The sequence below is a fragment of the Natator depressus genome, chromosome 11, assembly GCF_965152275.1.
Source record: "Natator depressus isolate rNatDep1 chromosome 11, rNatDep2.hap1, whole genome shotgun sequence".
NCBI classification, from domain to species: Eukaryota; Metazoa; Chordata; order Testudines; family Cheloniidae; genus Natator; species Natator depressus.
Window position 1 is genome coordinate 3062274 of NC_134244.1, and position 22627 is coordinate 3084900.

The 22627-nt window shown below is 61.0% G+C and overlaps 1 protein-coding gene across 3 annotated transcripts in view; it reads left to right on the plus strand.

Annotated features, from left to right (window-relative positions):
* Nucleotides 1-22627, plus strand: part of TNS1 (tensin 1) — a 273763-nt gene that overhangs the window by 22300 nt on the left and 228836 nt on the right. For 2 of the 3 annotated variants that reach the window (XM_074967030.1, XM_074967029.1), the window contains exon 2: nucleotides 13234-13348. In XM_074967030.1, the coding sequence (XP_074823131.1) occupies nucleotides 13234-13348 (115 nt within the window). Of the gene's footprint in view, nucleotides 1-13233; nucleotides 13349-17811; nucleotides 17897-22627 lie in introns of those variants that run through there. The other variant, XM_074967031.1, reaches the window with a different exon arrangement.

A 22627-nucleotide genomic window follows, 5' to 3' on the forward strand; every position in this document is an offset into this window, starting at 1 on the left:
TGAGTCACCTGCAGCCAAGGTCTGGCTTTGCTTTGCACCACCTTATCTTAAGCAATTAGAAGTAAAACCTAGCGTGACAGCTCGTGGTGTTGGGCACAGGCAGGCGAGCGGGCAGCTGTGCTCGCCTGGCAAGAAGCAGAGAGTGCTCATGCGGATGAGGGCAGTGATGGGGCAGCTGAGAGCTAGATCCCTGGAGGAGACCTCAGACCTGGGATTAGCTAGATCAATGCCTTTCCCCCTGTTCTGTGTGCTGGGGGATAACAGGAGAGGACTCCATGGCAGTGGAACAGAACCATTGACAGAGGTGCTGCAATTGAGGCCAGCATTCCAGCCATGTGCCCTCAGACTGACTGCCCGGTGCCTCCTCCAAACTCATCCCTCCTGCACCCTGGGCTCCTCCCTCCAAGTTCCCTGCAGGGGGCTTCACTTCCCAGTGCATGGTGGGAAAGGCACACGGAGCAATGCGCTCTGCTGTGGCCAGGGGGTTGATTTTTGGTTTGCTTTGGCCGTGTTGTGGCGTAGTTCAAGAAGAGGGGAAGTGAGGAGGGCTGGTGCCCCCTAGAGCCGGGAAGGGACAGTGGGGTCTCGGTCAGTGACTGGTGGTTGACACTCATGGTCTAGGGCACAGTCGGTGTCCCAGGGAAGAGGTGGGATGACGCCCCAGGGCAGAAGTGCACGATTGCCTTGTTCCGGGGCAACCCCTTTCTCCTTCAACCCGGTCTGATGGAGCCGTGCGAGGTTGCGGGGTCAATTCAGTGGCTTATTGGTGTGATGAGTGTTGCTGCGGTCGATACAGTCGGGGTGTGTGGGGAATGAAGGGGGGTTCCAAAGAGGACAGAGCTCGGCTGTTCTCAGGGGTGGCAGATGACAGAACAAGGAGCAATGGTCTCAAGTGGCAGTCGGGGTGGTCTAGGTTGGATGTTAGAAAAAACTTTTTCACAAGGAGGGTGGTGAAGCACTGGAATGCGTTACCTAGGGAGGTGGTGGGATCTCCTTCCTTAGAAGTTTTTAAGGTCCGGCTTGACAAAGCCCTGGCTGGGATGATTTAGTTGGGGACTGGTCCAGCTTTGAGCAGGGGGTTGGACTAGATTCCTCCTGAGGTCCCTTCCAACCCTGAGATTCTAGGATTCCCCATGGGGCCGAGTGTGCCCTTTGTTTGATGACCGTCAGTGTCTCTGCCGGATAACGTGGGCAGAGAAGGCAGGTGGGGTGAGAGGAAGCAAAAGACCCTGTTGAAATGTGAACCGGCTGAGTCTGGCTGTTGGAGTCTGTGCACCCGCAAGCCAGGACATCCCCTGCAGCAGGGACACACGGACGCACCCACAGATCAGGGCTGTCCCCTCCAGCTGGGGGCAGCAGAGAGACCCCCCCCCATGCTGCGCACACACACTGGGATTGGGGCTCATGCCCTCCAACGGGGTGGCACCCAGGCCCACCAGGATTGTCCTCTCTCGTGGAGAGGGACGGACGGACAGTTGCCTTTCAAGGAATTTTCCTGACCTAGCTGTGCCGGTGGCCAAGCGCAGCCGGAGGGAGCGGAGAGAGGCCGGGCTTGGCTTGGCAATCTCGTGGCCCTGGAATTGCTCGCAGAGGTGCGTGGCTGAAGGCTGCCCGTCCTGTCCCTGAGCAAGGGGAAACCGGCCCTGCGAGATCAGCCCGAACGGCCCTGCCTTCCGGCCTCCCCGAATGCCACCGGCGGGGCTGAGCCAAATCTGCCTCAGCAGCTAGTTAGAGGGTGTGGGCGCTGGGGCTTCTCCCCGACACAGGCTGGTGAAGGGGCTGTGCCACCAGGGCACAGCATTTGTAGCCTTTTGCACCCTGCCAGCCCCCTACTTCCTTCCTCACCCAAACGTGGCCTAATGATTACACCGCCTCCCACAGCCCCCACGGCCAGTTCGCCGCCATCCCCTTACGGCTGCCCGGTCCTTTTCAGCTGCCCTGAGCACTTGAAAAGCCAGCCCCTTCTCCCCCCAGCTCCTCTCCCTGGCTCTCCCTAGGCAGAAATGGCGGGCAAGTGAGAACCTTGCTCCGATCCCAATTCATTGGCAGCCTTTGCTGCTCAGGCCCTACCGCGGGAGAAGCTTTTGCCACACTCCTCAATTTCAGTTCCGCCTTGTAGCCATTGCTTCCCTTGTCTCTGAAAGGCAGCCGCCTCTGGGGTGGAGCACGGCAGCTTTTGAATGGCACATAACACCACTGTGCGACAGTTGGGTGCGAACGGAGGAAGAATAGTCAAAACTGCATGGGGAATTCAGGGAGGCAGAGTGGAATTGCAGGGCTGATTACTAAGGTGTGTATATATAATACCTTGTAGTCCTGCAAAAAAAACCCACCATGGGGTCTTAAACGGGCAAAACGGCCTGGCTGTTTGAGTTGAGGTGGACTGGGGTGGTCTCTGGCTCCCTGCCGCCATGCATGGGGCTGCTGGCGATGCCTGGAGGGGCGGGCGCCGGGTGCAACACGGGGGAGATCGTCATGTCAGATGTGGGGTGGGGAATCCCTGCCTTGGGTCTCTTGGGGCCGGGACTTGTTCTGTGGTTAGCAGACCCCTTTGCCGTTTGATGCTGCTGGGAGCGAAATGAGGATAATCGCGGCTAATTAGACAGCAATTAAACTGGCGTGATGCTGCTGATCGGGCATCCGTGGTGCTGGGGTGGGGGTGGGGGGGTCACCTTTGGCTGCTGGACGGTGCTGGGCTGACTCCTGAACTTCCAGGCCCAGAAGGCACCGAACGCTGGCCCAGAGGCCCTGTCTCTTTCCTGCCCAGCCTCCCATGCCCGAGCACAGAGCCGTGCCCGCCTGGCTTAGTGTCTGAACCAGGTTTGGGTCCGTCGAGGCCGGGGGAGCCTGTGCTGAGCTCCGTCCTCCTCCCTGCAGTGAGGGAGCGGCTCCTGGATGCCCCGGCTCAGCTCTCTGCGCGTTCCCCAGGGGCGAGGGCACGGGGCCAAGGGGTAATTGATGAGGTCAAGAGGCAAACCCACCCCTGGCCGCTCAGCTCTGGAGGTCAGGGTTAAAGAGACGCCAGGCTCCTGTCGCTGAGCGGAGATGCCGGGACTCACCCGGCACGGGGGGCTCAGAGACCCTTGTTTATCTAAGCTGCTCAGCCGGCGGCGGTGGGGATTGGCGTCCCTCCTTGCCGAGCCCTGACCTGGGGCTTTCGTTGTTTGCAGGGGCCAGGGCAACCTGCCTAGCCACGTAATCACTTTTAGGTGTACGGTGGGAGCACCTAGAGGGCCCGGCTCAAATCAGGGGGGCCCAGGGCTGCACAGACTCCATCTGGGGGGGGGGCGGCACTGCACAGACTCCATCTGAGGTCAGGGGAGGACCCCATCGTGTCTGGTGCTGCATGGACCCCTCTGAGATGGGGGGTACCGTCGTGCCCGGCACTGCACAGACCCTGTCTGAGGTCGGGGTCCTGTCGTGCCCAGTGCTGCATGGACCCTGTCAGAGCTTGGGGGCCCCTTGTGCATGGCACTGCACAGACAAGTAACAAGAGACAGCCCCGGCTCCAGGGCACTCCCGATCTAACTGCCCCAGAATGGGGGTCTCCATTACACTCCTCCGTCAGGGAGCCCAACCGATGCCACGTGACCGATCCGGATCCAGCAGTGCCCGTGCCGGGAGCGTTGGCTCTGGTTTCTGGCAGACCGTTTGCAGGGCTGAATGCAGCCCGGGGGTGGTGCTCAGTGCTGTGGGCGAGCCCCATTCCCAGGGCAGCAAACATGGGCCCAGCAAGCTGGAAGAGTGGGGTGCATGCAAATGAGTTTGGACATGTAAATTAGCCCACGGGTTCATTTGCATAAAAGGCCACACCTGGAGCTGTCCAGATCCTGGCAGCTGTGAGATCCGGGTGTGGCTTGTGCATCCAGCTGGGGATGGGAGCGGGCACTACCCACCCCCCCACTAGCTGCTCCATGGCTGGCTTGAAGCTAGTTTGCTTTTCCCATGGGCAGATGAGCAGGGCCCATAGCCTGGGGTGGGCGGCAGGTGGGGCAGGCCTCACGGGGGGGCCGTGCCCGTCCCATGATGGCAGTGCTGGGCTGCGATCCCTGCTGGGCAGCAACTCCAGGGGGCTGTCCTCATGCCCCCTTCTGCAAGAGAGCCCCCTCGGTCCTTCCATGCCTGCCAGCCGGAGCCGGGCCCCACGCCGGAGGGAGAGGAGCTGGGCTGGAAACAAACAAGTTAATCCCCCTCTCCCGCCCCGTCCCTGCTGGGGGCTCGTTTTGTGTCTGGGTCCCAGGGCCAGGGCCTGGGAGGAGGGGTGTGAGCTAAGCTGCATGGGAAGGTCTCGCACACCCCACGCTCCAGCCGTGGGAAGGGGGGTACCCCCCGCCCACACACTGATTAGGAAGCAGCTCACACTTAGCTGTGGCCGGCGCAGGCTACTCCTGTATGCGCTGAGCTCTGAATAGGAGACGTGTCCCCATCCCCTGGGGGCCCGGGAAGCGGCGGCTCGAAGGGGCCCACTCGGGTGGCCCCCGAGGGCTGCATGGAGGGCACCGTGGCGAGAAGCCTTTTGCCTGCACTTTGCTCCAGCATCAGCCTCGCCGCCTCCGCTCTACTTATCTTCACAGCTCCCCACCACATGAGGCAGGCCGGGGCTGTCGGCCCCATTGCACAGATGGGGAAACTGAGGCACAGAGCGAGGCACAGAGTATCTGGGGTAGAGCTGGGGGATCGAACCAGCCTCCTTTGCGGCAGCTTTACTGCCCAGACACTTCTGCCCCAGCAGAGTTTGGTAAAGGCCTGCCCTTCTCCCCTGCCTGAGGGGGCCTGAGCTCCGCAGCTGGGTTGTGTGCACAGCTGGGCCGGCCGCTGCCAGCTGGGGGGAGCCAGGGTGTGGGCCGGGGGCCACCTGCTGGCTCTCCATGTCTCTGCCCCTCTCTGAGATGGAAAGAGTGTGTTCCTGGGGGCTCCAAGGCATGGCTGCCCGCTCGGCACCGGGTGTGTGTAATGCTCAGCCCCACAGGGGCACAGAGATGCAGCCTTGTCATGATCAGGGCTAGTTGGGAGGGGCTGTGGGCACAGTGCCCTCCTTGTCATCTGGCTTCTCTGGCGGGTGGTAGCCGCTTTCTTACCTCTTCCCACCGGTCTCCGTGTGCCCCGCTCTGGTGCTCCGCTTCCAGCGCGGTGGTTTCCTGATGCCCCCCAGCCAGCCCTCACCCGGCTAAGAGCACGCAGACGCTCCGTGCTATCCGTGCCCAAAGAACGCCCCCTCCTCTCTGCACCTGGCCAGAGACCTGCGCCTGTCCCTGTCCTACCCGGGCCAGGCCACGGTGCCTGGGCGCTCTGGACCCCCTGGTGCTGTCAGTGTAGCCAGGGATGGAACCTGCTGCCCGGAGAGCTCGCCAGCAGCCCATCTGCCCAGCAACACCCAGTGCCGGGAGCCCATGTCCCCGGCGTCCCACCCCTGCCCTGGCTCCACAATGAGGCAGAGCCCCATGCAAAGTCTGTGTCCTGACATACAGCCCACCCCGTGGGATCAGTCCTGAAAGATGCCTCCTTCCCCAGCCTCCCCGCAGGGCAGGGACACCCTCACCCAGTACGGGGAGCTGGGGAGTGCAGGAGACAAGTCTGTCTCAGACTCTGGAACTCATTGCCACTAGGGAAGAGGGAAAGCATCCCCCAGCGAGGGGGCCTGGCCTGGCGCTGGCAGGCATCACTAGTCTAATTAGGGCTTTGCTTGTCAGGAATGGGTGGATTTCGTTTGGTTTAATGACTTTCCCCAACGGGGAGGAGGGGGTGGGGGACTCCTGGGGGCCAGGTCGCTTGGCAGAGTAGAACCCCCCCAGTGCCGTCTCCAGCCGCCCCGGGACACCGGCACGGCCCAGCTGGGGAGCACACAGAGGTCAACCCTGCCCGGCCCCTGTGGCTGAGCCCCTTTGGGGCCCGGAGGAAGGCCGGCCAGGGGGTTGGAGGTCAAGGTTTGGGACGTTCCTTAGCGGCAGCTGCGAGCAGCTGGCCCTCGTTAGAGTCGGGGGCCGGAGGGAGGGGGCGATGAGCCGGGACAGGAGCCGAGTGGCCGGTTCCTATCCTGTCCCCGCAGAGAGTCTGAGCTGCCCCCCGGCGTAGAGCTCGGCGCCCCATGGCACGGGGGGTGCCCGGTTCTGCGCCCGAGGAAGAGCTGGGTGACCCGTCCCCCCCCCACCCGAGTCTGGTTTGCTGGAGGCGCCCTGGCTGGCCAGAATACAGGGGAGGGGTCCCGGTGAAACGTGCCCCCTGCTCTGTGCCGGCGAGCGTCTGGCGGCCCGAGGCAACTGGCTGTGTTCCCCGTCGGGGGCCAGAGTCGTCCCGCTCCCCCCGGCGGCCCCTGGCCTGCCCCACGGCCGAGGCCTGAGGAGCTGGCTTAGGGCAGCGTCGCTCTGGCCCTGCCCGGCGGCTCCCAGGGTGGGCGCGAGGGGGGGCCCAGGCCCGGCAGTGGTGCTCTGTGGTGAGGGGTCACAGAAGGCTGGGGGTGGGGTGGGGGGTGAAGCTCGCAGGCTGTCCGCAGGGCGGCCGGGGGGCGGCTGGAGGGGCAGGGAGGAGCCTGGGATCCAGACGCAGGGTTTAGCGCCCCAAAGCCTCATTCTTCAGGCCAGCTTAAATAAACAGCCCAGGCTGCAGCTTCTCTCGGCAAGCGGGGGCTGTTTGCCGCTCGCTTCGCCCGACAGCCAAGTCCGTCCCTGGGGGGGTTAGCCAGGATCGGCCGGGCCGGGTCTCAGCCCGGGGGGTTAGCCGGGATCGGCCGGGCCGGGGCTCAGCCCGGGGGGTTAGCCGGGATCGGCCGGGCCGGGGCTCAGCCCGGGGGGTTAGCCAGGCCCAGGGTCAGTCCAGGGGGTTAGCCGGGATCGGCCGGGCCCGGGCTCAGTCCGTGGGGTTAGCCAGGCCCAGGGTCAGTCCGGGGGGATAGCCAGGATCGGCCAGGCTGGGCCTCAGTCCGTGGGGTTAGCCGGGATCGGCTGGGCCCAGGGTCAGTCCGTGGGGTTGGCCGGGATCACCCGGGCTTGGGCTGAGTCCGGGGGGTTGGCCGGGATGGCCCGGGCTCAGTCGGGGGGGTTGGCCGGGATCGCCCGGGCTGGAACACAAGGTTTCCGAGTCGAGCCCATTGCTGAGGTTACTGTTGTTTCTGGGCTGGGGCAGAAGGCAGCTGAGCGAAAGCCACCAACAGCCGGGCACTCCGCGGGCACCCGGTTCCCGTCCAGCTCGGCCTGCTCCAGGGCAGGGCTTGAAGCTGGGTGTGTCTGGCAACCTGCCAGCTGGGAGCCCTGACCCCCGGGCCATTGGCACCGAGCCGCCTTGGCCGAAGCGTCGGTAAAACAGGCACGTTCCCGTTAAACATTTTGCTTGTATGGACCTGGCGTTTTCCGGAGCGATACCCGTTCGGTGACGAGTCGCTGGCCAGCTGCAGTCACTGGGGGAGCTGCCCCGGGGAGGGGTCTGCCCCGAGAGCCCCTCAGCTCAGTGGGGCGCCAGCGAGGGGGCGAACGGGGTCCTGCCCCGGGACGCGCGTCTGGCTGTGGGGACAGTGGCCTCATCGCGGCACAGAGCAGAACTGCCCTGCGCCAGATGGGCTGAGCTACTCCTTTAGCCGGGCCTGGGCTGGAGCTGGGACAGGGGCTGGGGGTCTGATCCCCAAGGGCAGCCTGCCACCCAGATCTGGCTAGTCCTGCAGAAGGGGATTGCTGGGCGGCTCCCCTGCCAATGGAAACCGGGCGGGCAGCATCCTGGGCCCCTGGGAGCTCAGCAGGGCCCCGGTGAGTTCTGGCCTGGCCTGATTCAGAGCCGAGGCACTGGGCTGCCCAGGTGCGGGGCTGAGGCTGTCTGCTTGGTAGAGCTGGCGCCCCCAAGTCACTGTCTGTGTGTGGGGCCAGGGCTGTCTCTGGATTAGGGCTGCCATCATGGGGGGGGATGGGGCAGCTCCACATTCCTGCTGCGGGGAGTCCCCCGGGCCCTGTCTAGGCCCCAGGGCTCCCCCCGGTTTCCAGCACGTTGGTCCCCTAGAAAGGCTCCGAATGGAAGCGTTGAGGCAGTGAGAGCGAGCTGCCCCCGGAGCCGCCCCCACCCCCCCCCCGGGCCTGGGGCGAGGTGGGATCTGAATGCAGATGAGCCGTGGCCGAGCGGCTCATGTGTCCTGGCCCCAGCCCTTGCCAGGCCAGGCGCACGGTGCCAGCATCGGTTTAACAGCCCCTATTCTGCATCAATCACGACGCCTGGCCCTGGCGCAGACCGAGCCTCACGTGCAAAGGGGCCGGCATGCTAATGAGCGCAGCGTCTCCAGCAGCCCCTGGAGTGGGCGGGGGCAGCCCAGGGGCCTGGGCAGGGTGGAGATGTGGAGATGGGGCCCCTGCTTCTCACCCAGGGGGAGCTGGGGTCCGGTTCTGCCATGGCTGGGGGGGTCCTATCTCACTCCCAGTCAGTCACAGCACGAAATCGCAGTGGGGCTTGGCACGGACTTGTCCTAACTGGTCGGTTCAGCTCCAGGGACACTCAGAGCTGGGCTAGCAGGGGGCTGCGGGTCGGGAGTGTGGGGCGCTGGTGGAGCTGTGGGGGGAGCCCAGGGCTGGGCTAGCAGGGGGCTGCAGGTCAGGAGTGGGGGGTGTCGGCGGAGCTGTGGGGGGAGCCCAGGGCTGGGCTGGCAGGGGGCTGCGAGTCGGGAGTGTGGGGCGCCGGCAGAGCTGGGGGGAGCCCAGGGCTGGGCTAGCGGGGGGCTGCGGGTCGGGAGTGAGGGGCGCCGGCAGAGCTGGGGGGAGCCCAGGGCTGGGCTAGCAGGGGGCTGCGGGTCAGGAGTGAGGGGTGTTGGCAGAGCTGGGGGGGCAGGGCTGGGCTGGGCTAGCAGGGGGCTGCGGGTCGGGAGTGTGGGGCGCCGGCAGGGCTGGGGGAGCCCAGGGCTGGGCTAGCAGGGGGCAGTTCGGAATCAGGGCTCTGGGCCCCCTGGGCTAAGCTCTGGCTGCCAGCGAGGTGGGCACTGAGTCTGGGGAGCTGCTCTTCCCTCTCCCTGGCAGTCTTGGCTGGGCCCTGCCGGTTGCTCTGCCAGAGGCCAGGGCCCGTAACGTGACTGGGCAGCCCGGCCAGTGCTTGGAGTGCCCGGCAGGACCGCCGGGGGTGGGGGGATCGTGGCTGGGATATGTCCCTGAGCCCAGAGAGACGGGGCAGGCCTGTCTGGGCTGGCGCTGGCGTGCTGCCGAAGGGTTCTGGCACTTTGCAGGGCGGGTGAGGGCCATGGAGGGGAGCCGGCCAGGAGTTTATCCCTGGGGGGCTGGCCCGGGGGGGGGTGTGAGAAATCCATAAACCCCACAGCGGGTCCGTTCTCCCACTGGCCTCTCCTTGGGGTCACCTTGTCTGCGCTGGGCCAGGAGATGCCCAGAGCCGTGGCCCAGATGGCAAACCCATCTCTAGTGTGGAGCTGCCATTGGCCCAGTGCCCGGCTCAGCTCTGGACTGGCTCTGCGGCAGGGGGAGACAGTGGGAGAAGGGTGCCAGGCGCGCCGTGACCCTAGGGAGCCAGCGGGCACTGATCCGAATGGGGAGGTTGGTGTCCAGCCAGTCACGTAAGGCCTGAATTAGCCTTCGGCGTGCCCAAGGGAGGGAGTGCCAGCCGGCCGGGTCGCTTGAGAAACCTTCAGCCCCTGCTGCTCCGGATCCGTCTCCTGGAAGGGTTCCCAGTGGGGCAAGCTCTCTGCAGGGAAGGATTGGCCGGCCCCTTGCTCAGATCTGTGCTGGGGGCATGGTGCTGGGGCACAGCCCTGGCACTTTGGCTGCCTGCTCCTTGATCCTTGCTCTGGGCTCGTGTCACGGAGTCCCCGGGCGATGCTCTGGAACTGCTCCCCACGAAGCCAGGCAGGACTCTGGGGAAGTCTCCTCTCGGGGAGCAGCCTGTCTGCAGGACACACAGCTCACCCGGCTTCCACCTTCCTGGGTTTGACCTCAGAGCATTCAGCCTCCTCTGCCCCTCCCTGCGCTTCCCACAGGGAGTCCGCCCAGGCGGGGACCTGGGGAAGCCAGAGGGTCCTGCCCCCCATCTCCGCAGTCAGACGTGACTCTCAGCCAGCCGGGAACACAGAAGGTTTATTAGACGACAGGAACATGGTCTAAAACAGACCTTGTAGATGCAGAGAACCGGACCCCTCAGCTGGGTCCATTTTGGGGGGCAGTGAGCCACACAACCACATCTGCACTTCACTCCATGTCCCAGCCAGCCCCAAACTGAAACTCCCTCCAGCCCCCCCTCCTCTGGGCTTTGTCCCTTTCCTAGCTGGCGCTAGGAGGTCACCTGATTCCTTTGTTCTCCAACCCTTTCGCTCTCACCTTGCAGGCGGGAAGGTCCCAGGCCATCAGTTGCCAGGAAACAGGGTGTCGGCCATTCTCTGTGTCCAGACCCCTGCACACACCTGCCCTCTAGGGCTCTGCAATGATCATACACCCTTATCCCACCCCCTAGATACTTAAGAACTGCATAGGGGAAACTGAGACACCCCCACAATATTCAGAGGAAACATTAAGAACAGTCCCGCTTCATCACAGCTCGGTCTCTGGACTCTCAGGGGTAGTTTTGGCTCCCTGGTTGGGCACTTCCAAAGAAGGGTGCTCAGGGAGGGCATACGGGGTGCGGAGCTCCCTGCCCCTGGCACGGCTGTTGCCTGCAGTTCTGCCTTGCGGGTGGCCCCCCCCCAGCCCTGCCGGGAGTTTGTGGGAGCGCTGGATCCGGAGCTCCCGGCATTGTGCTGCGGAGCAGGGGCTCCCTCCTGGCGTCAGGGCCCGATTCCCAAGTCCCCTCTGTTAGATGACGCTGGTGTTGCTCTGCTGATCTCGACGGCACTGCTCCTGGGTCGCCCCAGCGGGCGCGAGATCAGAACGGGCCCCGCTGAGCCCCGGCTTTAACAGGGCGCCTGTCTCCTGCTCCCGGAGCCCCGAGTCCAGCTGGCCCCCGTGGGGCCGGTTAACCCCTGCCATGCTGGCAGGCGCTTGACTGTAAAGTCGTAGCCATGGAGGGCTGGAAGGGACGGCGAGGGGTCTCCTGCACACAGAGCAGCTGTCCCAGCGTCGCAGGCCTGTGGCTAGCGGCTGGGATGCTGAGAACACCCACGCTCGTTTCTCCCCACCATGTGAATGCAGCGTCCGGTGCCTGGCCTCTCTTGCGATGCTCAGACCAGTAACAAACGCTGCTCCTGCCGGCTAGCGCAGGGAGGAGATTAGCCAAGTCTGGAGGCCAAGCCCAGATTTGCCCGTTGGCAGCTTGGCCAACCGCCTGCCGGTCTTTCCACTCTCTGAACGTGTGGACCCACTTTGGACGCCGCTTTTCAAGCAGGAACCGTCACGTTAGGTCACCTGCCGCTTCTCTGGCGTCCCCTGTCGGCTCCCCCGTCCCATGTGCCGAGAGGCATTGGGTTGGCCCGTCGGCACTCGCCCGTCACTCTGACTCCTCCAGCCTCGCCTGCCAAGCCGCGGGGCTCCGAACCCAGGAGGCGAAGCTGTGGGTAGCGATGTCGCCCCCTAGTGAGCGGCTGCAGCGACACGGAGGATAAAAGCCCTACTACTGGGGCGTTCTCACACGAGCTCCACAGTGCCGCGGCTCTGCTCCCAGGGCCACCAGGCTGGGCCGAATGCTTTGCTACAAAGAGCTGCTGGAGGCAGGGTTGCTTCCACACCCGTGTCAGGCTGTGCCCAGGGGACTGCCAGCCCGGCAAGCCGGGGAGCGCCCCTGGCTGCACTGGGTGGTGCGTGTGTGGGGGGGAGGAGGGAGCTGTGTCTGATCCACTTTCGGGGTGACTTTGGAGGAAGCAGGCCTGAGTGGGAAGGGGTCTGGCCTCAAGTGGCTGGCAGTAGGGGCATCTTACCCACATCTCTTAGGGCTGATGCAGTGTCTATCACTGTGGTGTCTGGGCACTGGGGTGGGGGCTGCCAACTACCCCCACCCCTCGCAACTAGGCAAAGGCGCAAGAAGAGCAGAGGAACGTTTTGTTAAATGTTATTGGGTGTCACTTGTAACGTCCCAGCCAGTACAAGTCGCCTGCTCCCTGGGGCCCGGCCCGGCCTGGCCTCCCCTGCTCCATCGGGGGGCTCTGGGCAGTGCAACAGGGTGCAGCCGGGGCAGGGGTTTGCGTGCGGGGGGGGAAGGGGGTGGAGCTCCCTGGAGGGTGGGTGGGCTCACGCCGGCTGCAGGGGAAGGGTGGGACGGAGAGGGTGAGAAACGCCTGCATCCCCCACCGGAGTTGGAGGACGTGGCCTCAGTTTCCCCAAGCAGTCGCTGGCGCTAGAACCTGGGCTGTGGCTTAAAGGGGGGAGAACCAGGCACTGGCGAACACCCAGGTGCAGTGCGTAGTGCCCCTTTAAACGCTCACTGTGTGCCTGGCTTCAGGTCTCATCCTCACTGCCTGCTGCTGGGTCTTGGCTCTTTACAGGACAAACCCGAAGCAGGCGTAGGGGCACCGGGGAGGACGGTAACTGAGGGCACTAACCATACACACCAGGCCGGGCCTGGCTACGCACACACGGCTGCTCTGCCTGGTGTCCGGGTGCTGCAGGGATGTGGGACACAGTGAGCGCCGCCCGGGGGCCCACAGACTGTTTAAAGGGATCCCTCCCGATTTCTAGGTGCTACACGTGTGCGTAAGGCAGCCTCCCTGCCCCCAGTTTGCTGCCAGTCCTGGCACGTTTGGAGGAGCAGAGGGGATGGGTGTGGCCGGAAGACAGAGCAGTTCCCCAGAGCTAGCGCTATGCCCATTTACACCTGCTGAGGATTTGGCCTGTAATCTTTTCCTCATGTAGCAGTGAGTTCCACAGGTTAATTGTGTTGCATAAACAAGTGATTCCCTCTGACCCTGCTGTTCAGTGGTGTTGCCTTTTTCTTATTCTTGGGATCGACCTATCCTCCTGGGGGTCAGACTTCACGCTTACCTGACCACTGGGGGGGGGAGGGGCATGGGGCAGATGCTCAGCTGGTGCAAATCAGCGTCTTCCACTCAGCCCAGCAGAGCTGCACCAGTTTGCACCTGCTGTTGAGCTGTGTTTATTCTGCAGGAATGGGAGCCAATCCATTGTGCTACTAGAGGGGAAACTGAGGCACGGGGTGGTGAAGTGACTTGCCCAGGGCTGCTGACTGAGGCAGTGGCAAAGGCTAGGTCGAGCGCTGGGACTCCGATGTCTGCGGTGCTCAGCCCGTTGCTGGTTGCAGGGGTTGGGGGCGGGGGGTGGGGGGGCTCAGCAGGTTGGAGCCCAGCTGCAGGTGACTGACGCTCTCCTTTCTGTCCCCCCACAGCCCGAGGACCTGGAAGCCCCCTCCTCCCACACGTTCAAGGTGAAGAGCTTCAAGAAGGTGAAGCCATGTGGGATCTGCGGGCAGGCGATCACGCGGGAGGGCAGCACCTGCCGAGGTGAGTTCACAGGCTCCGACGCGACCGGGGAGTGGACTGAGCCAAGCTGGTGCTGTATGGCGCCCACCGGGCAGCCTGCCATGAGATGAGCGGGGGAGGTCTCAGCCCAGTTCTCAAGGGGGGAGAGCCGGGTTCACAGCCAGGCTGGTGGTGTGATCTGAGGGGCTAAGGAGGGAGCAAGCTCCGTCCGGGGTGGGGCGCCTGACTCCCACGGGGCCACGGGCCACTGCCACATGCCTGGGAGCATCGGTGACACTTTTGGCCTTCACACCATCCCCTGTCAATGAGTTCCACAGGCAATGAAATGTTCTGTCTTATTTTCTGTCCCTTTCCTAGTTCTTTCTAGCACACTGCCAGCCTTTTTGACTGCTGCTGCCCATTGAGCTGAAGTTTTTGGAGGACCACTCACAGTGACTCCAAGATCTCTTTCTTGGGTGGTCACGGCTAATTCAGATCCCGTCCTTGGATGTGTAGAGTTGGGATTATGTTTTCCGACGTGTGTTATTTTGCACTTATCAATGTTGAATTTCATCGGCCATTTTCTTGCCCAGTCACCCGGTTTGGTGAGATCCCTTTGCAACTCTTCACAGTCTGCTTTGGACTTCGCGATCTTGAATAATTTTGTATCGTCTGCAAACTTTGCCACTACGCTGTTCACCCCTTTCCCCAGATCATTTATGAATACGTTGAACAGCACTAGTCCCAGTACAGACCCCTGGGGACCCCACTGTTTACCTCTCTCCACTGTAAAAACTGACCACTTATTCCTACCCTTTGTTTCTTGTCTTGTAACCAGTTACTGATCCACGAGAGGACCTTCCCTCTTATCGCACGCATGCTTACTTTGCTTAAGAGCCTTTGGTGAGGGACCTTGTCAAGGCTTTCTGAACTTCCAGGTACACTAGATCCTTTGGATCATCCTTGGCCACATGTTTATTGTCCCCCTCAAAGAATTCTAATAGATCGGTGGGGCGTGATTTCCCTTGACACAGATGGTGTTGACTCTTCCCCAATAGATTGTGTTTAGCTACGTTACGGATAATTCTGCCCTTTACCATGGTTTCAGCGGCTTTGTCTGGCATTGAGGTGAGGCTCACTGGCCTGTGAGTGCCAGATTCGCCTCTGGAGCCTTTTGTAAAAATAGCCATCACATTAGCTACCCGCCTGTCCTCTGATGCAGGGGCTGATTTCAGTGGGGTGCCATTGCAGTTCTCCGGGCTGGCCACAGGATGGCACCCCAAGACTCTGCATCAGGAAGAGCTGTGGGTGCGGCTTGCTGGCCAGCGCTGGATAAAGGGGGCTGCTCCTCTCTGGGGCAGGAAGGGGCCGTATGTGGTGTGCTGGGCTGGGACCCCCCCAGGGATCTTCCCAGCTGCTCAGCCCCTAAGAACCACCTTGGCCATGCCCAGCCTTCACTGGGCACTGGGGGGTCGGACCCTGCAGGGGGGTGGGGGGTGACCAGCGCAGGGGGACTGGGGTGTGTGGATCCCCTTGTCCATCAGTGACTGCGCAGCCAGCAGGGATCCAAGGCCCCCGCCCTAAGCCCGGGAGGGTCCGGGGTGGCAGGGGGTCCTTTGCCCCGGGCCGTGTGCTCTCTCTGGGGTGAGGCTCCGTCTCCCTGAGGAAGGGGCTGAGAGAGCAGGAGGCGGTGCTCAGAGGAGGAGGTGTGGGGATGAACCAGCTGGGCCCACATGGGGCAGGGCAGTTGAGCCCCCTAGCTCGGCCCTGGCTCCTCCCTCCGGCACCGCAGGGGGATCGGAGAGAATGGGGTTTCCTTTCTGTGGGTTCCCAGCACGGTGCGGCCTTGAGTTATCGATAGGGAACCTGGATCCAGAGGGGCCAAAAGCCATTTCACAGAGGGCTTGTGGGCCAAGGTCCTGACCGGACGTCAGGGCGAGCCCAGATCCCTGGAGGACGGGCCCAGTCCGAAGGGGTGGGCAGGGGGATCCGTGCAGGTTGCACTGGAGACCCTAGTGCTGAGAGGCTGGCAGGTGTCGTGTGACTGAACGCAGAGGCAGTTAGATCTTGGAGAAAGGTGGGCCGAGACACAGCTCTTGTTTGAAGCGGAGCAAGGGGGTCTGTTCTCTCTGCCCGGGGCTCCCTTCTCCTGGGCCGTTCCCTGGGGGCTGAACTGCTGTCTACATGGGCCGGGAGCGTGGGAACAGAATGTTTCTCCCTCATGGTTTTTCCAGGCGTGCGGAAGGGGGAGGTTCCTGGCCGGGGGTCCTGGTCGAGCCTCTGCCCGAGAGGAGAGTGGGCAGGGGTCCCCGGAGCCGGGGGGGCCGCCTGGTGCTGATCCAGCATCCAACCGGGCCTCTGGCTCAAGTGACCTGTCCCTGCCTTCAGACGGCTGGGGGGCAGGTCTGAGCTCACCCTGTTGGCTGCTGTCCCCACGGGGTCACAGAGCTCAGACCTGTTCTGGGGGGCCCATGCTCAGCCTCATGCCTCATGCTTGGGAATCAGCCTGCGCTTTCCTTTGATCACCCCGCCTCCGCCCATTAGCTCGGTCCCACCCCCACTGACCCCCTCTCTCTCCTTGATCTCGGTGCCCTTCAGAGCCCCATAGCTGGTCCCTCGGGCTCCCGGAGCCAGGACGGTGCCCGGCCCCAGCCTCACCCCACCCAGAGGGGCACCATGAGGCCTGCAGGTGGGGCGGCTGCAGGGCGGGGATTGACTGCGACATTTCAGGGGCTCTAGGCGCAACGCTGGGCAGCCTGGTCGGAGGGAGCTGGGTCCGTTCGCTCCAAGGCCGAGAAACTGCCGTGTGCTCCCCAGAGCGGCTCCCCTGAGCTCGAGGTGATGCCCGGGCCTAGTGATCTTTGCTCTGGCTGCTAGTGGTGAAGTGCTGGGAGATCCCTAGCGGGAAGGTGCTATGGGATCGCAAGGGGTGTCCACAGCCTCCCCGCTAAGTGGCCAGCTGGGCTCCGTCCCTGCATTTAGGGACCTGGTCCTGCCAGGAGCAGAGCCCTGCTGCTCAGTGGGGCGACGGGCAGGAGCCCTGAGGAGGTGGGAGTGGGCAGCATGGCCCTGTCAGCTGGCACGAACTGGGGGAGATCAAAGCAGAGAAGGGGTAAGGAAGGGAGAGAAGCCCTGTCACGGCCCCCACCGCAAGATGGGGGAAGCCAGCATGGCTCTATGTGGCTTACTCCCTTGGGTGGGCGCTGTCCCCATGGCTGATGTCAGCGGAGACATTTCAGACCCCGATTCTCCCCTTGTGTGACCCTCCTGGTTGGACCCCACAGAGCCCCAATGGCAGGACTGGGGTCTTGGCATGTTCAGTGCTGCCTTGGAGCTGGCAGGGGGAGCTCACACATGGATTTGATGGTGCCTCCCCCTGCCCATGGTAGCCAGTTTAACTATTTGTTTCCCTGTCGTGTCTGAGTGGCGGGCATGGGGGCGGGGTACCGGCGGGTGTCCCCCAGCATGTTGAAAAGCAGGTCGGGGTTGGAAAGCAGGAAGAGAAGACCTAGGGTGGGGTTCATCCTGCAGGCCTGGGCAAGTCACTTCCATGTTTGTACCTCGCTTTCCCCAAGTGTGAAGGAGGGGCAGTAATTCAGACCTGTGGCAGAGTGAAGGGAGAGTTTAGTGCCGGTTTATAACTAAGCAGGCGTTAGCAGTGTGTTGCTTTCCTTGTGCAAGTCTTGTTTTTCCCCTGTCTTTGGAATAACGTTGTCACCAACAGCCTCCTGCTGTCCGCGTCCAAAGGGGTCCCACAGCAAGGGGGCTTTATACACTCAGGGAAACAATAAATGAATGAGCAGATCTCAAAAGTAACAAGACTTCCCTACCCTCCGCTCCTCAATCTTCTGCAGAGTCGCACACTATTCCCACTGCTAACCTACAGCAACTTTGGACACCTGTTCCCAGGACTTTGCAGGTTGTGGGGACGACGTTTTAACTGTTATCCACCCATCCCAAACAAAGGCTACCTAAACCTCGCCCCCCCAGGATCCGTCACTTGTTCACCTGCCTCTCAACTTGACATAATTGGCACAAACAATAAGAATGATTTGTCCTCTTCTCCCATAATGCCCTGGGGGTAAGAAGAGGCAAATAAAGAAGAACCTGGTATGACCCTTCCACCAGTAGATGGCGCTATTAACTTCCGCATTTGTTACGCTAGAGGGCCGGAGCTCAGCTGACCCTGAAATATGCGTAATTCCCAGCCCGCCAGCCCGGCAGCTGTCCCACGCACCTGGTTGCAGTTCCGAAGCTGGCATTGCCCAGGGCATGATCCATCTCCCCCTCACCTCCAGATGCCTGTGGCGCACGCTGATTGGCTGGCAGACTTTTGGCTGGAGCTTTCCTCGCTCTCTTGGCCAGGGGAAGGAAAGAGGAATCTGCGTCCAGCAAGTGCAGGGCCTGGTTAGTGAGAAACCCAGGGCCAAGGTTAAAAAGAGAGGCTCTGTTGGCATTCGCCGTGGGCCAGGATGTGCCACCTCTGGGGCGCGGGACCTGCAGTAGCTGTGCGCATGTCGTGCTGCCCACCCCGGGGCATGACCATGTCCGACTGCACTAGCCAGGATGGATCGGCCCCGGCCTGGCCTGGTGGGTAAGGCACTGGAGTGGGATTCAGGAGATCAGGGCTAAAATCTGGTCCTGCCACAGGCTCTTGGGCCAGTCACTTAGTCTCTCTGGGGATCACATCCTGCTTGTCTTGGCTGTGTAAATGATAGATTGCCATCAGGGTGGGGACTGTCTCTTACTCTGTGTATGTACAGCACCTAGCGCGATGGCACGTGGATCTCGCTCGAGCCCTCTAAACATGCTGCTGGAATATAGGTGGAGGTACCCTGGTACCGCAGCAAGTAACGTTATCCATTCGGCACGGGGTACTTCCCGGTTTGCCTTTCTGAGTCAGCGCCGGGCCGTGTATAATGCCAACGGGCGCGGTGCTTCCTCTTGGATGAGACTCGGGCCTGAGACCTTGTGATCATTAAAGAGCTCTGGATGCTTTTTGTGCGGGGGCGGGGATGTTTGTGACTTAAATTCCTCTGTTCTTGTAGCTGGAGCAGGCGTTCTCTGCTTCCTGACTTAAGCGGGTGTGTTGTGTGCGGCTGTTTAACAGCGGCTCCGCTCCACCTCAGAGGTGGCTGCATTTCATCAGGGAGTTCAGTGCTTCGGGAAAGGTTTTGCTGTAGGCTGGATGGGGCCGCAGCTATGGAAGGTCATTCTCTCTCTCTCTCCCACATGCTGCCCGAGGCATGTGTATAATAGCGGAAGAACACGTGCACGGAGGGAAAGGAGGATATGAGCTGGCCGTGGCAGACCCTGGCGCAATTCAAGCCCTACTGATATGGATCTGTGGCGAGGTGAAGTCACTGGGCAGTGAGCCGCAAGCTCCTTGGCCCAGCCAAGTCCCTGTTATCAGGGCGGTCAGGTGCACCCCTGCTCTGTGCTCATTTTCCGATGGCTCTGCCGAGAAGGAAAAGCTTATTCAGGCTGCAACAATGCTGGCTTCCTGTGTTCCCTGCTGCACCAGGAAATAACCCCAGAGAGGAGAACCTCGAGGCACTGGGCAGCTAGCAGGGCTGAGCTTTGGGATGGGGCGGGAGGGATCCCTTCCCGATCTCCTCCCCTTTCCAATCAGGGACTCTGTGGTGCTTGTGCCCCTTTGCCAGCTGGAAAGAGAGAATGGCGGCGAGAGAATGGTCTTAATAGCGTGATCGAAAATCCTCGCTCTTGCTTATAACAGCAGCCCCTTTGGAAGTTCAAAGGCAAATCCGCTTCCTTCCGCACTGGACGTTGTGGGTCTGGGTTGTGTGGTTGCACTTCCCGGTTTGTTGTTGTAGGGTTGCTGGTGGGATGCGCCGGGGAGCTGCTGGAGGGGCCGTGTGTCACTATTGTAGTGTTACTCCTGAGTGCACAGGTGGCGTTTGCAGACCCTGGTTTGTTATTGTAGGGTGGCTCGTGATTGCGAGGCTGTTGGTTTGGGTTCAGCAAAGTGTAGGGAAGAAAGTGCCCTGGGGAGAGTTGGCCTGGATTAAGGAGCGATGAATCGGCTTAAATAAAACGACAGACCCGCATGTGCGCACGCCAGTATGCATGCACACACAGAGTTTTTCCTCCATTTTCCCCGTCTGCACTTGCCGGTCCAATGGTCTGAAGGGATTTCTAGAAATCTCAGAAGAAAGCATTTCTCTGCAAGATTTCCGACCCGGGGGGCTCAGGCAGTTGCGTGCATCTGGAGGAGATTCTGAGAAGCATCGGTCCGTTTGGGTTCTTAGGCACTCTGGACTTCTCCAAGCTCAGCTGTTGTTAATACTTGTCGGACAGACAGCCCGTGGTGGAAGATACAGGCTGAAATACAGTTGAGATTGGAAGAGTCTCTTTGGCTCTGGTTATACTGTGTGATCCAGTGGATGCTGCCTCAGACTCAGAAGAGCTAGGTTCTGGCACTGACCCACTGGCTGATCTTGGGCAAGTCATGTCCTTGCTCTGTGCCTCAGTTTCCCCATCTGTAAAATGGGTATGATGCTACTCCTCTCTTTTGTAAAGTGCTTGCAGCTGTGCAGGTGAGAAGCTCTGTCTAAGACTGAGCTGATTATTATTAGCTGTTGTCAAGGCCGATTCCCCACTCTGGCACTTCGAGTGCAGAAGGTGGGAGCCCTGCAAGGATTAAAAAAATGAATACTGGCCACTCCAGGTCGGTATTAAACTCCCAAGGTCACCGCTTCTCTTTGACCTTGGATGGGCAGATGCTGCCACTATCCAAGTGCAAACCCCTTGAAACCCAGGAAGGAAGACTTGGGAATTCCTCCCTGTGGGGTTCCCTCAAGCCCTTTCACCCCCCCCCTCCGGGGAAGAGCTGCGAAAGAGAACAAACGAAATCCGCTGTTGCCACCAGCTAATTGATCAACATATGCACAAACCTCCTGGGACACTAAAAATCCAACCCTGTTCTTTAAAAAAGGTAAATTTTATTAAACCCCAAAAGAAAGGAAATAGGTTTGGAACTTCGGCTTTTTGCTAGATCCTAAAAGAAACAATTACAAAAATTAAGCATCAAGATCGCGCTCTTGAGGTTCAGCGTAAAGGTTACAAGCAAAACAAAAGCATCTGGGGTTAGCACAGAGGCGTCCACAAGCCAGTAAGAAATAACCCTAATCGCGTCTTTCTAAACATTCCTGATCTACTTACGCATGTGGGTTGCTAAAAGTAGTTCTCGGTATGATCGGATGATTTTCATATCTGACTTAAAGCTTCTCACAGCATAACTGCTCCCTGTTCCCCTCTTCCCTGGAGAACAACAACAGACAAAGGGGAAGTTTTTTCCCAATTTTAAAAAGTTCTAGCCTTCCCACTGGCTCTTTTGGTCAGGTGCCCACTCCTTTCCTTTTACCTGTGGGCTTCTTAACCCTTTACAAGTAAAGCAAGTAGAGAACAGCTACTAAGAGGGATTTTATAGCTAACTGGCTGAGCTACCCCCCCTTAATTTATCACAGCTGTGCTGATGCTTGGGAAACATGGAACCAGATTTCCCAGAATGAAAAAGTGCAGTAAAATTCCCCTGGGATGTGAGAGTCAAGCTGGGGTCTTTGTGTCCCCCCGCACCATCAGCAGCAGCCCCTTCGTTCCCCCCATAACTCCGGTCACAGTGCTGATGGGGATGATGCAGGAGCCGGAGTGGAATCCAGCTGTGAGATCTAGCAGGAGTTTCAGATCAGACTCCGGAGACTCGCAGGGGGCAGATCGCAGTTACCTTAAAAAGTGGCCAGTTCAAAACCAACCGAAGGGAACAGTGTGTAACTAGCCTGGCCACTTGCTGCCACGGGAAGTCACTGGGGACGAGAACTTCGCACAATTCAAGGAGGGACTGGACATTTACATGGCCCTAACGGATATGCAGCGTTAGCATAATTAACGATGGTGGAAATTCCAGAAGGGTTATTTCAACTTGGTGCTTCAGGGCTTGGGCAGATCCCTAGTAGAGACAAAAGGCAGATTATCCCCCATCTGCGACTGCCGGGTTCGTACCCGTCTCTCTGAACCCACTGTTAGAGGCCGTATGCGGGGGTAGATGGACCTGGGTCTGTCTGTTCCTATGACACACACCCAGGGCCCTTTTTACAGTCCCTGGTCATGGCAGAGACTCAAAGGACACTGTGCAAAGTCTTTTCCTCCTGGCCTTTATTAATGTGACTTCCCACGGGCTCTGGCAGAGATGGGGTTAAAAGGCCACCCCCAATAGCCAGGTCTTCCTGCCACCAGCATGGAAGGGGGGGCAGGTGAGTCTCGTTCGGAGGAGACGGGGCTGGGCAGGTGTTGCAGGGTGGGAATGTTGGGGAGGGGCTCCCCGCAGCCCTGTGTTGCATGGAATGTGGTTCGGGGCGGGGTGTACTTTGCATACTGAGCCCCCTCCCCCAAAATCTCTTCAGTTGCACCCAGAGGGGACCCTTCCCTTGTTTGAGTAGCTTGCAGTCTGTTGCCCTTCTCGGCCATGGGTGTGTTTCGCAGCCTTTAGGGAATGTTCTCATCCCCAGATGGGGAAACTGAGGCAGCGGTGGGCTGTGTTACTGTGCCCGGCGGGTAGGTTCCAGAGTGGGGCTGAGCACCCAGGAGTCCTGAGTCTTGCACTAGTGCCTAGTTCAGCCGGTCTCCCTGGGTTAGAAAACCCAAGGTAACGAATCCTGTCCAGCACAGGCCAGGCCAGGCCAGGCCCCCCCTCCTCTCCCTGCCAGGAACAATGACCGTGTTGTATCAAAGGAACAGATGCTGTTTCTGGCAGGGCTGCAAACTGCAGTGTAAACCCTTGGGGGCAGGGGGCGGGGAACACTACCTGGCCCGGGGGCTTTGCTGGGACTTGCCAAGAGCTGGCGGGCAGTGCCTACGCCGTGTTGGCATCCACAGCAGGGTTCAGAAATGCGAGCGCCAGCCAGTTTAGGACAGGGCTGAAACCCGGGGGTGTGGAAGTCCCCCTGCAGCAGGAATGCCGTGGGCCAGCCCCCCAGCGCTGGGTTTGCTGGTGCTCTCCTGGCTCATGCCAGCTGAGACCTGGCCCGTTGTGTGGGTATTTTACCCAGCTGGTGGGTCTCCTGGGAGTGCACAAGGCAGCAGCTGATGATCGGCTTTGTCTGTGCCCAGCCGTGGGCAGCCTGTCTCAGCTCAGCCATGTGGCGATTCTCGAATGCCGTCCGGTGGGATCGCCACCGTATGCCAGCCCCATGCCCCCATGGGGTAGAGAGCTGGGGACTGACACAGCCCCCTGGGGAAATGCGCTGTAGGGCTCTCTCCAGGGGCCTGATCCTGCCCCTTCTGAGGTCTGTGCAGGATCAGTCC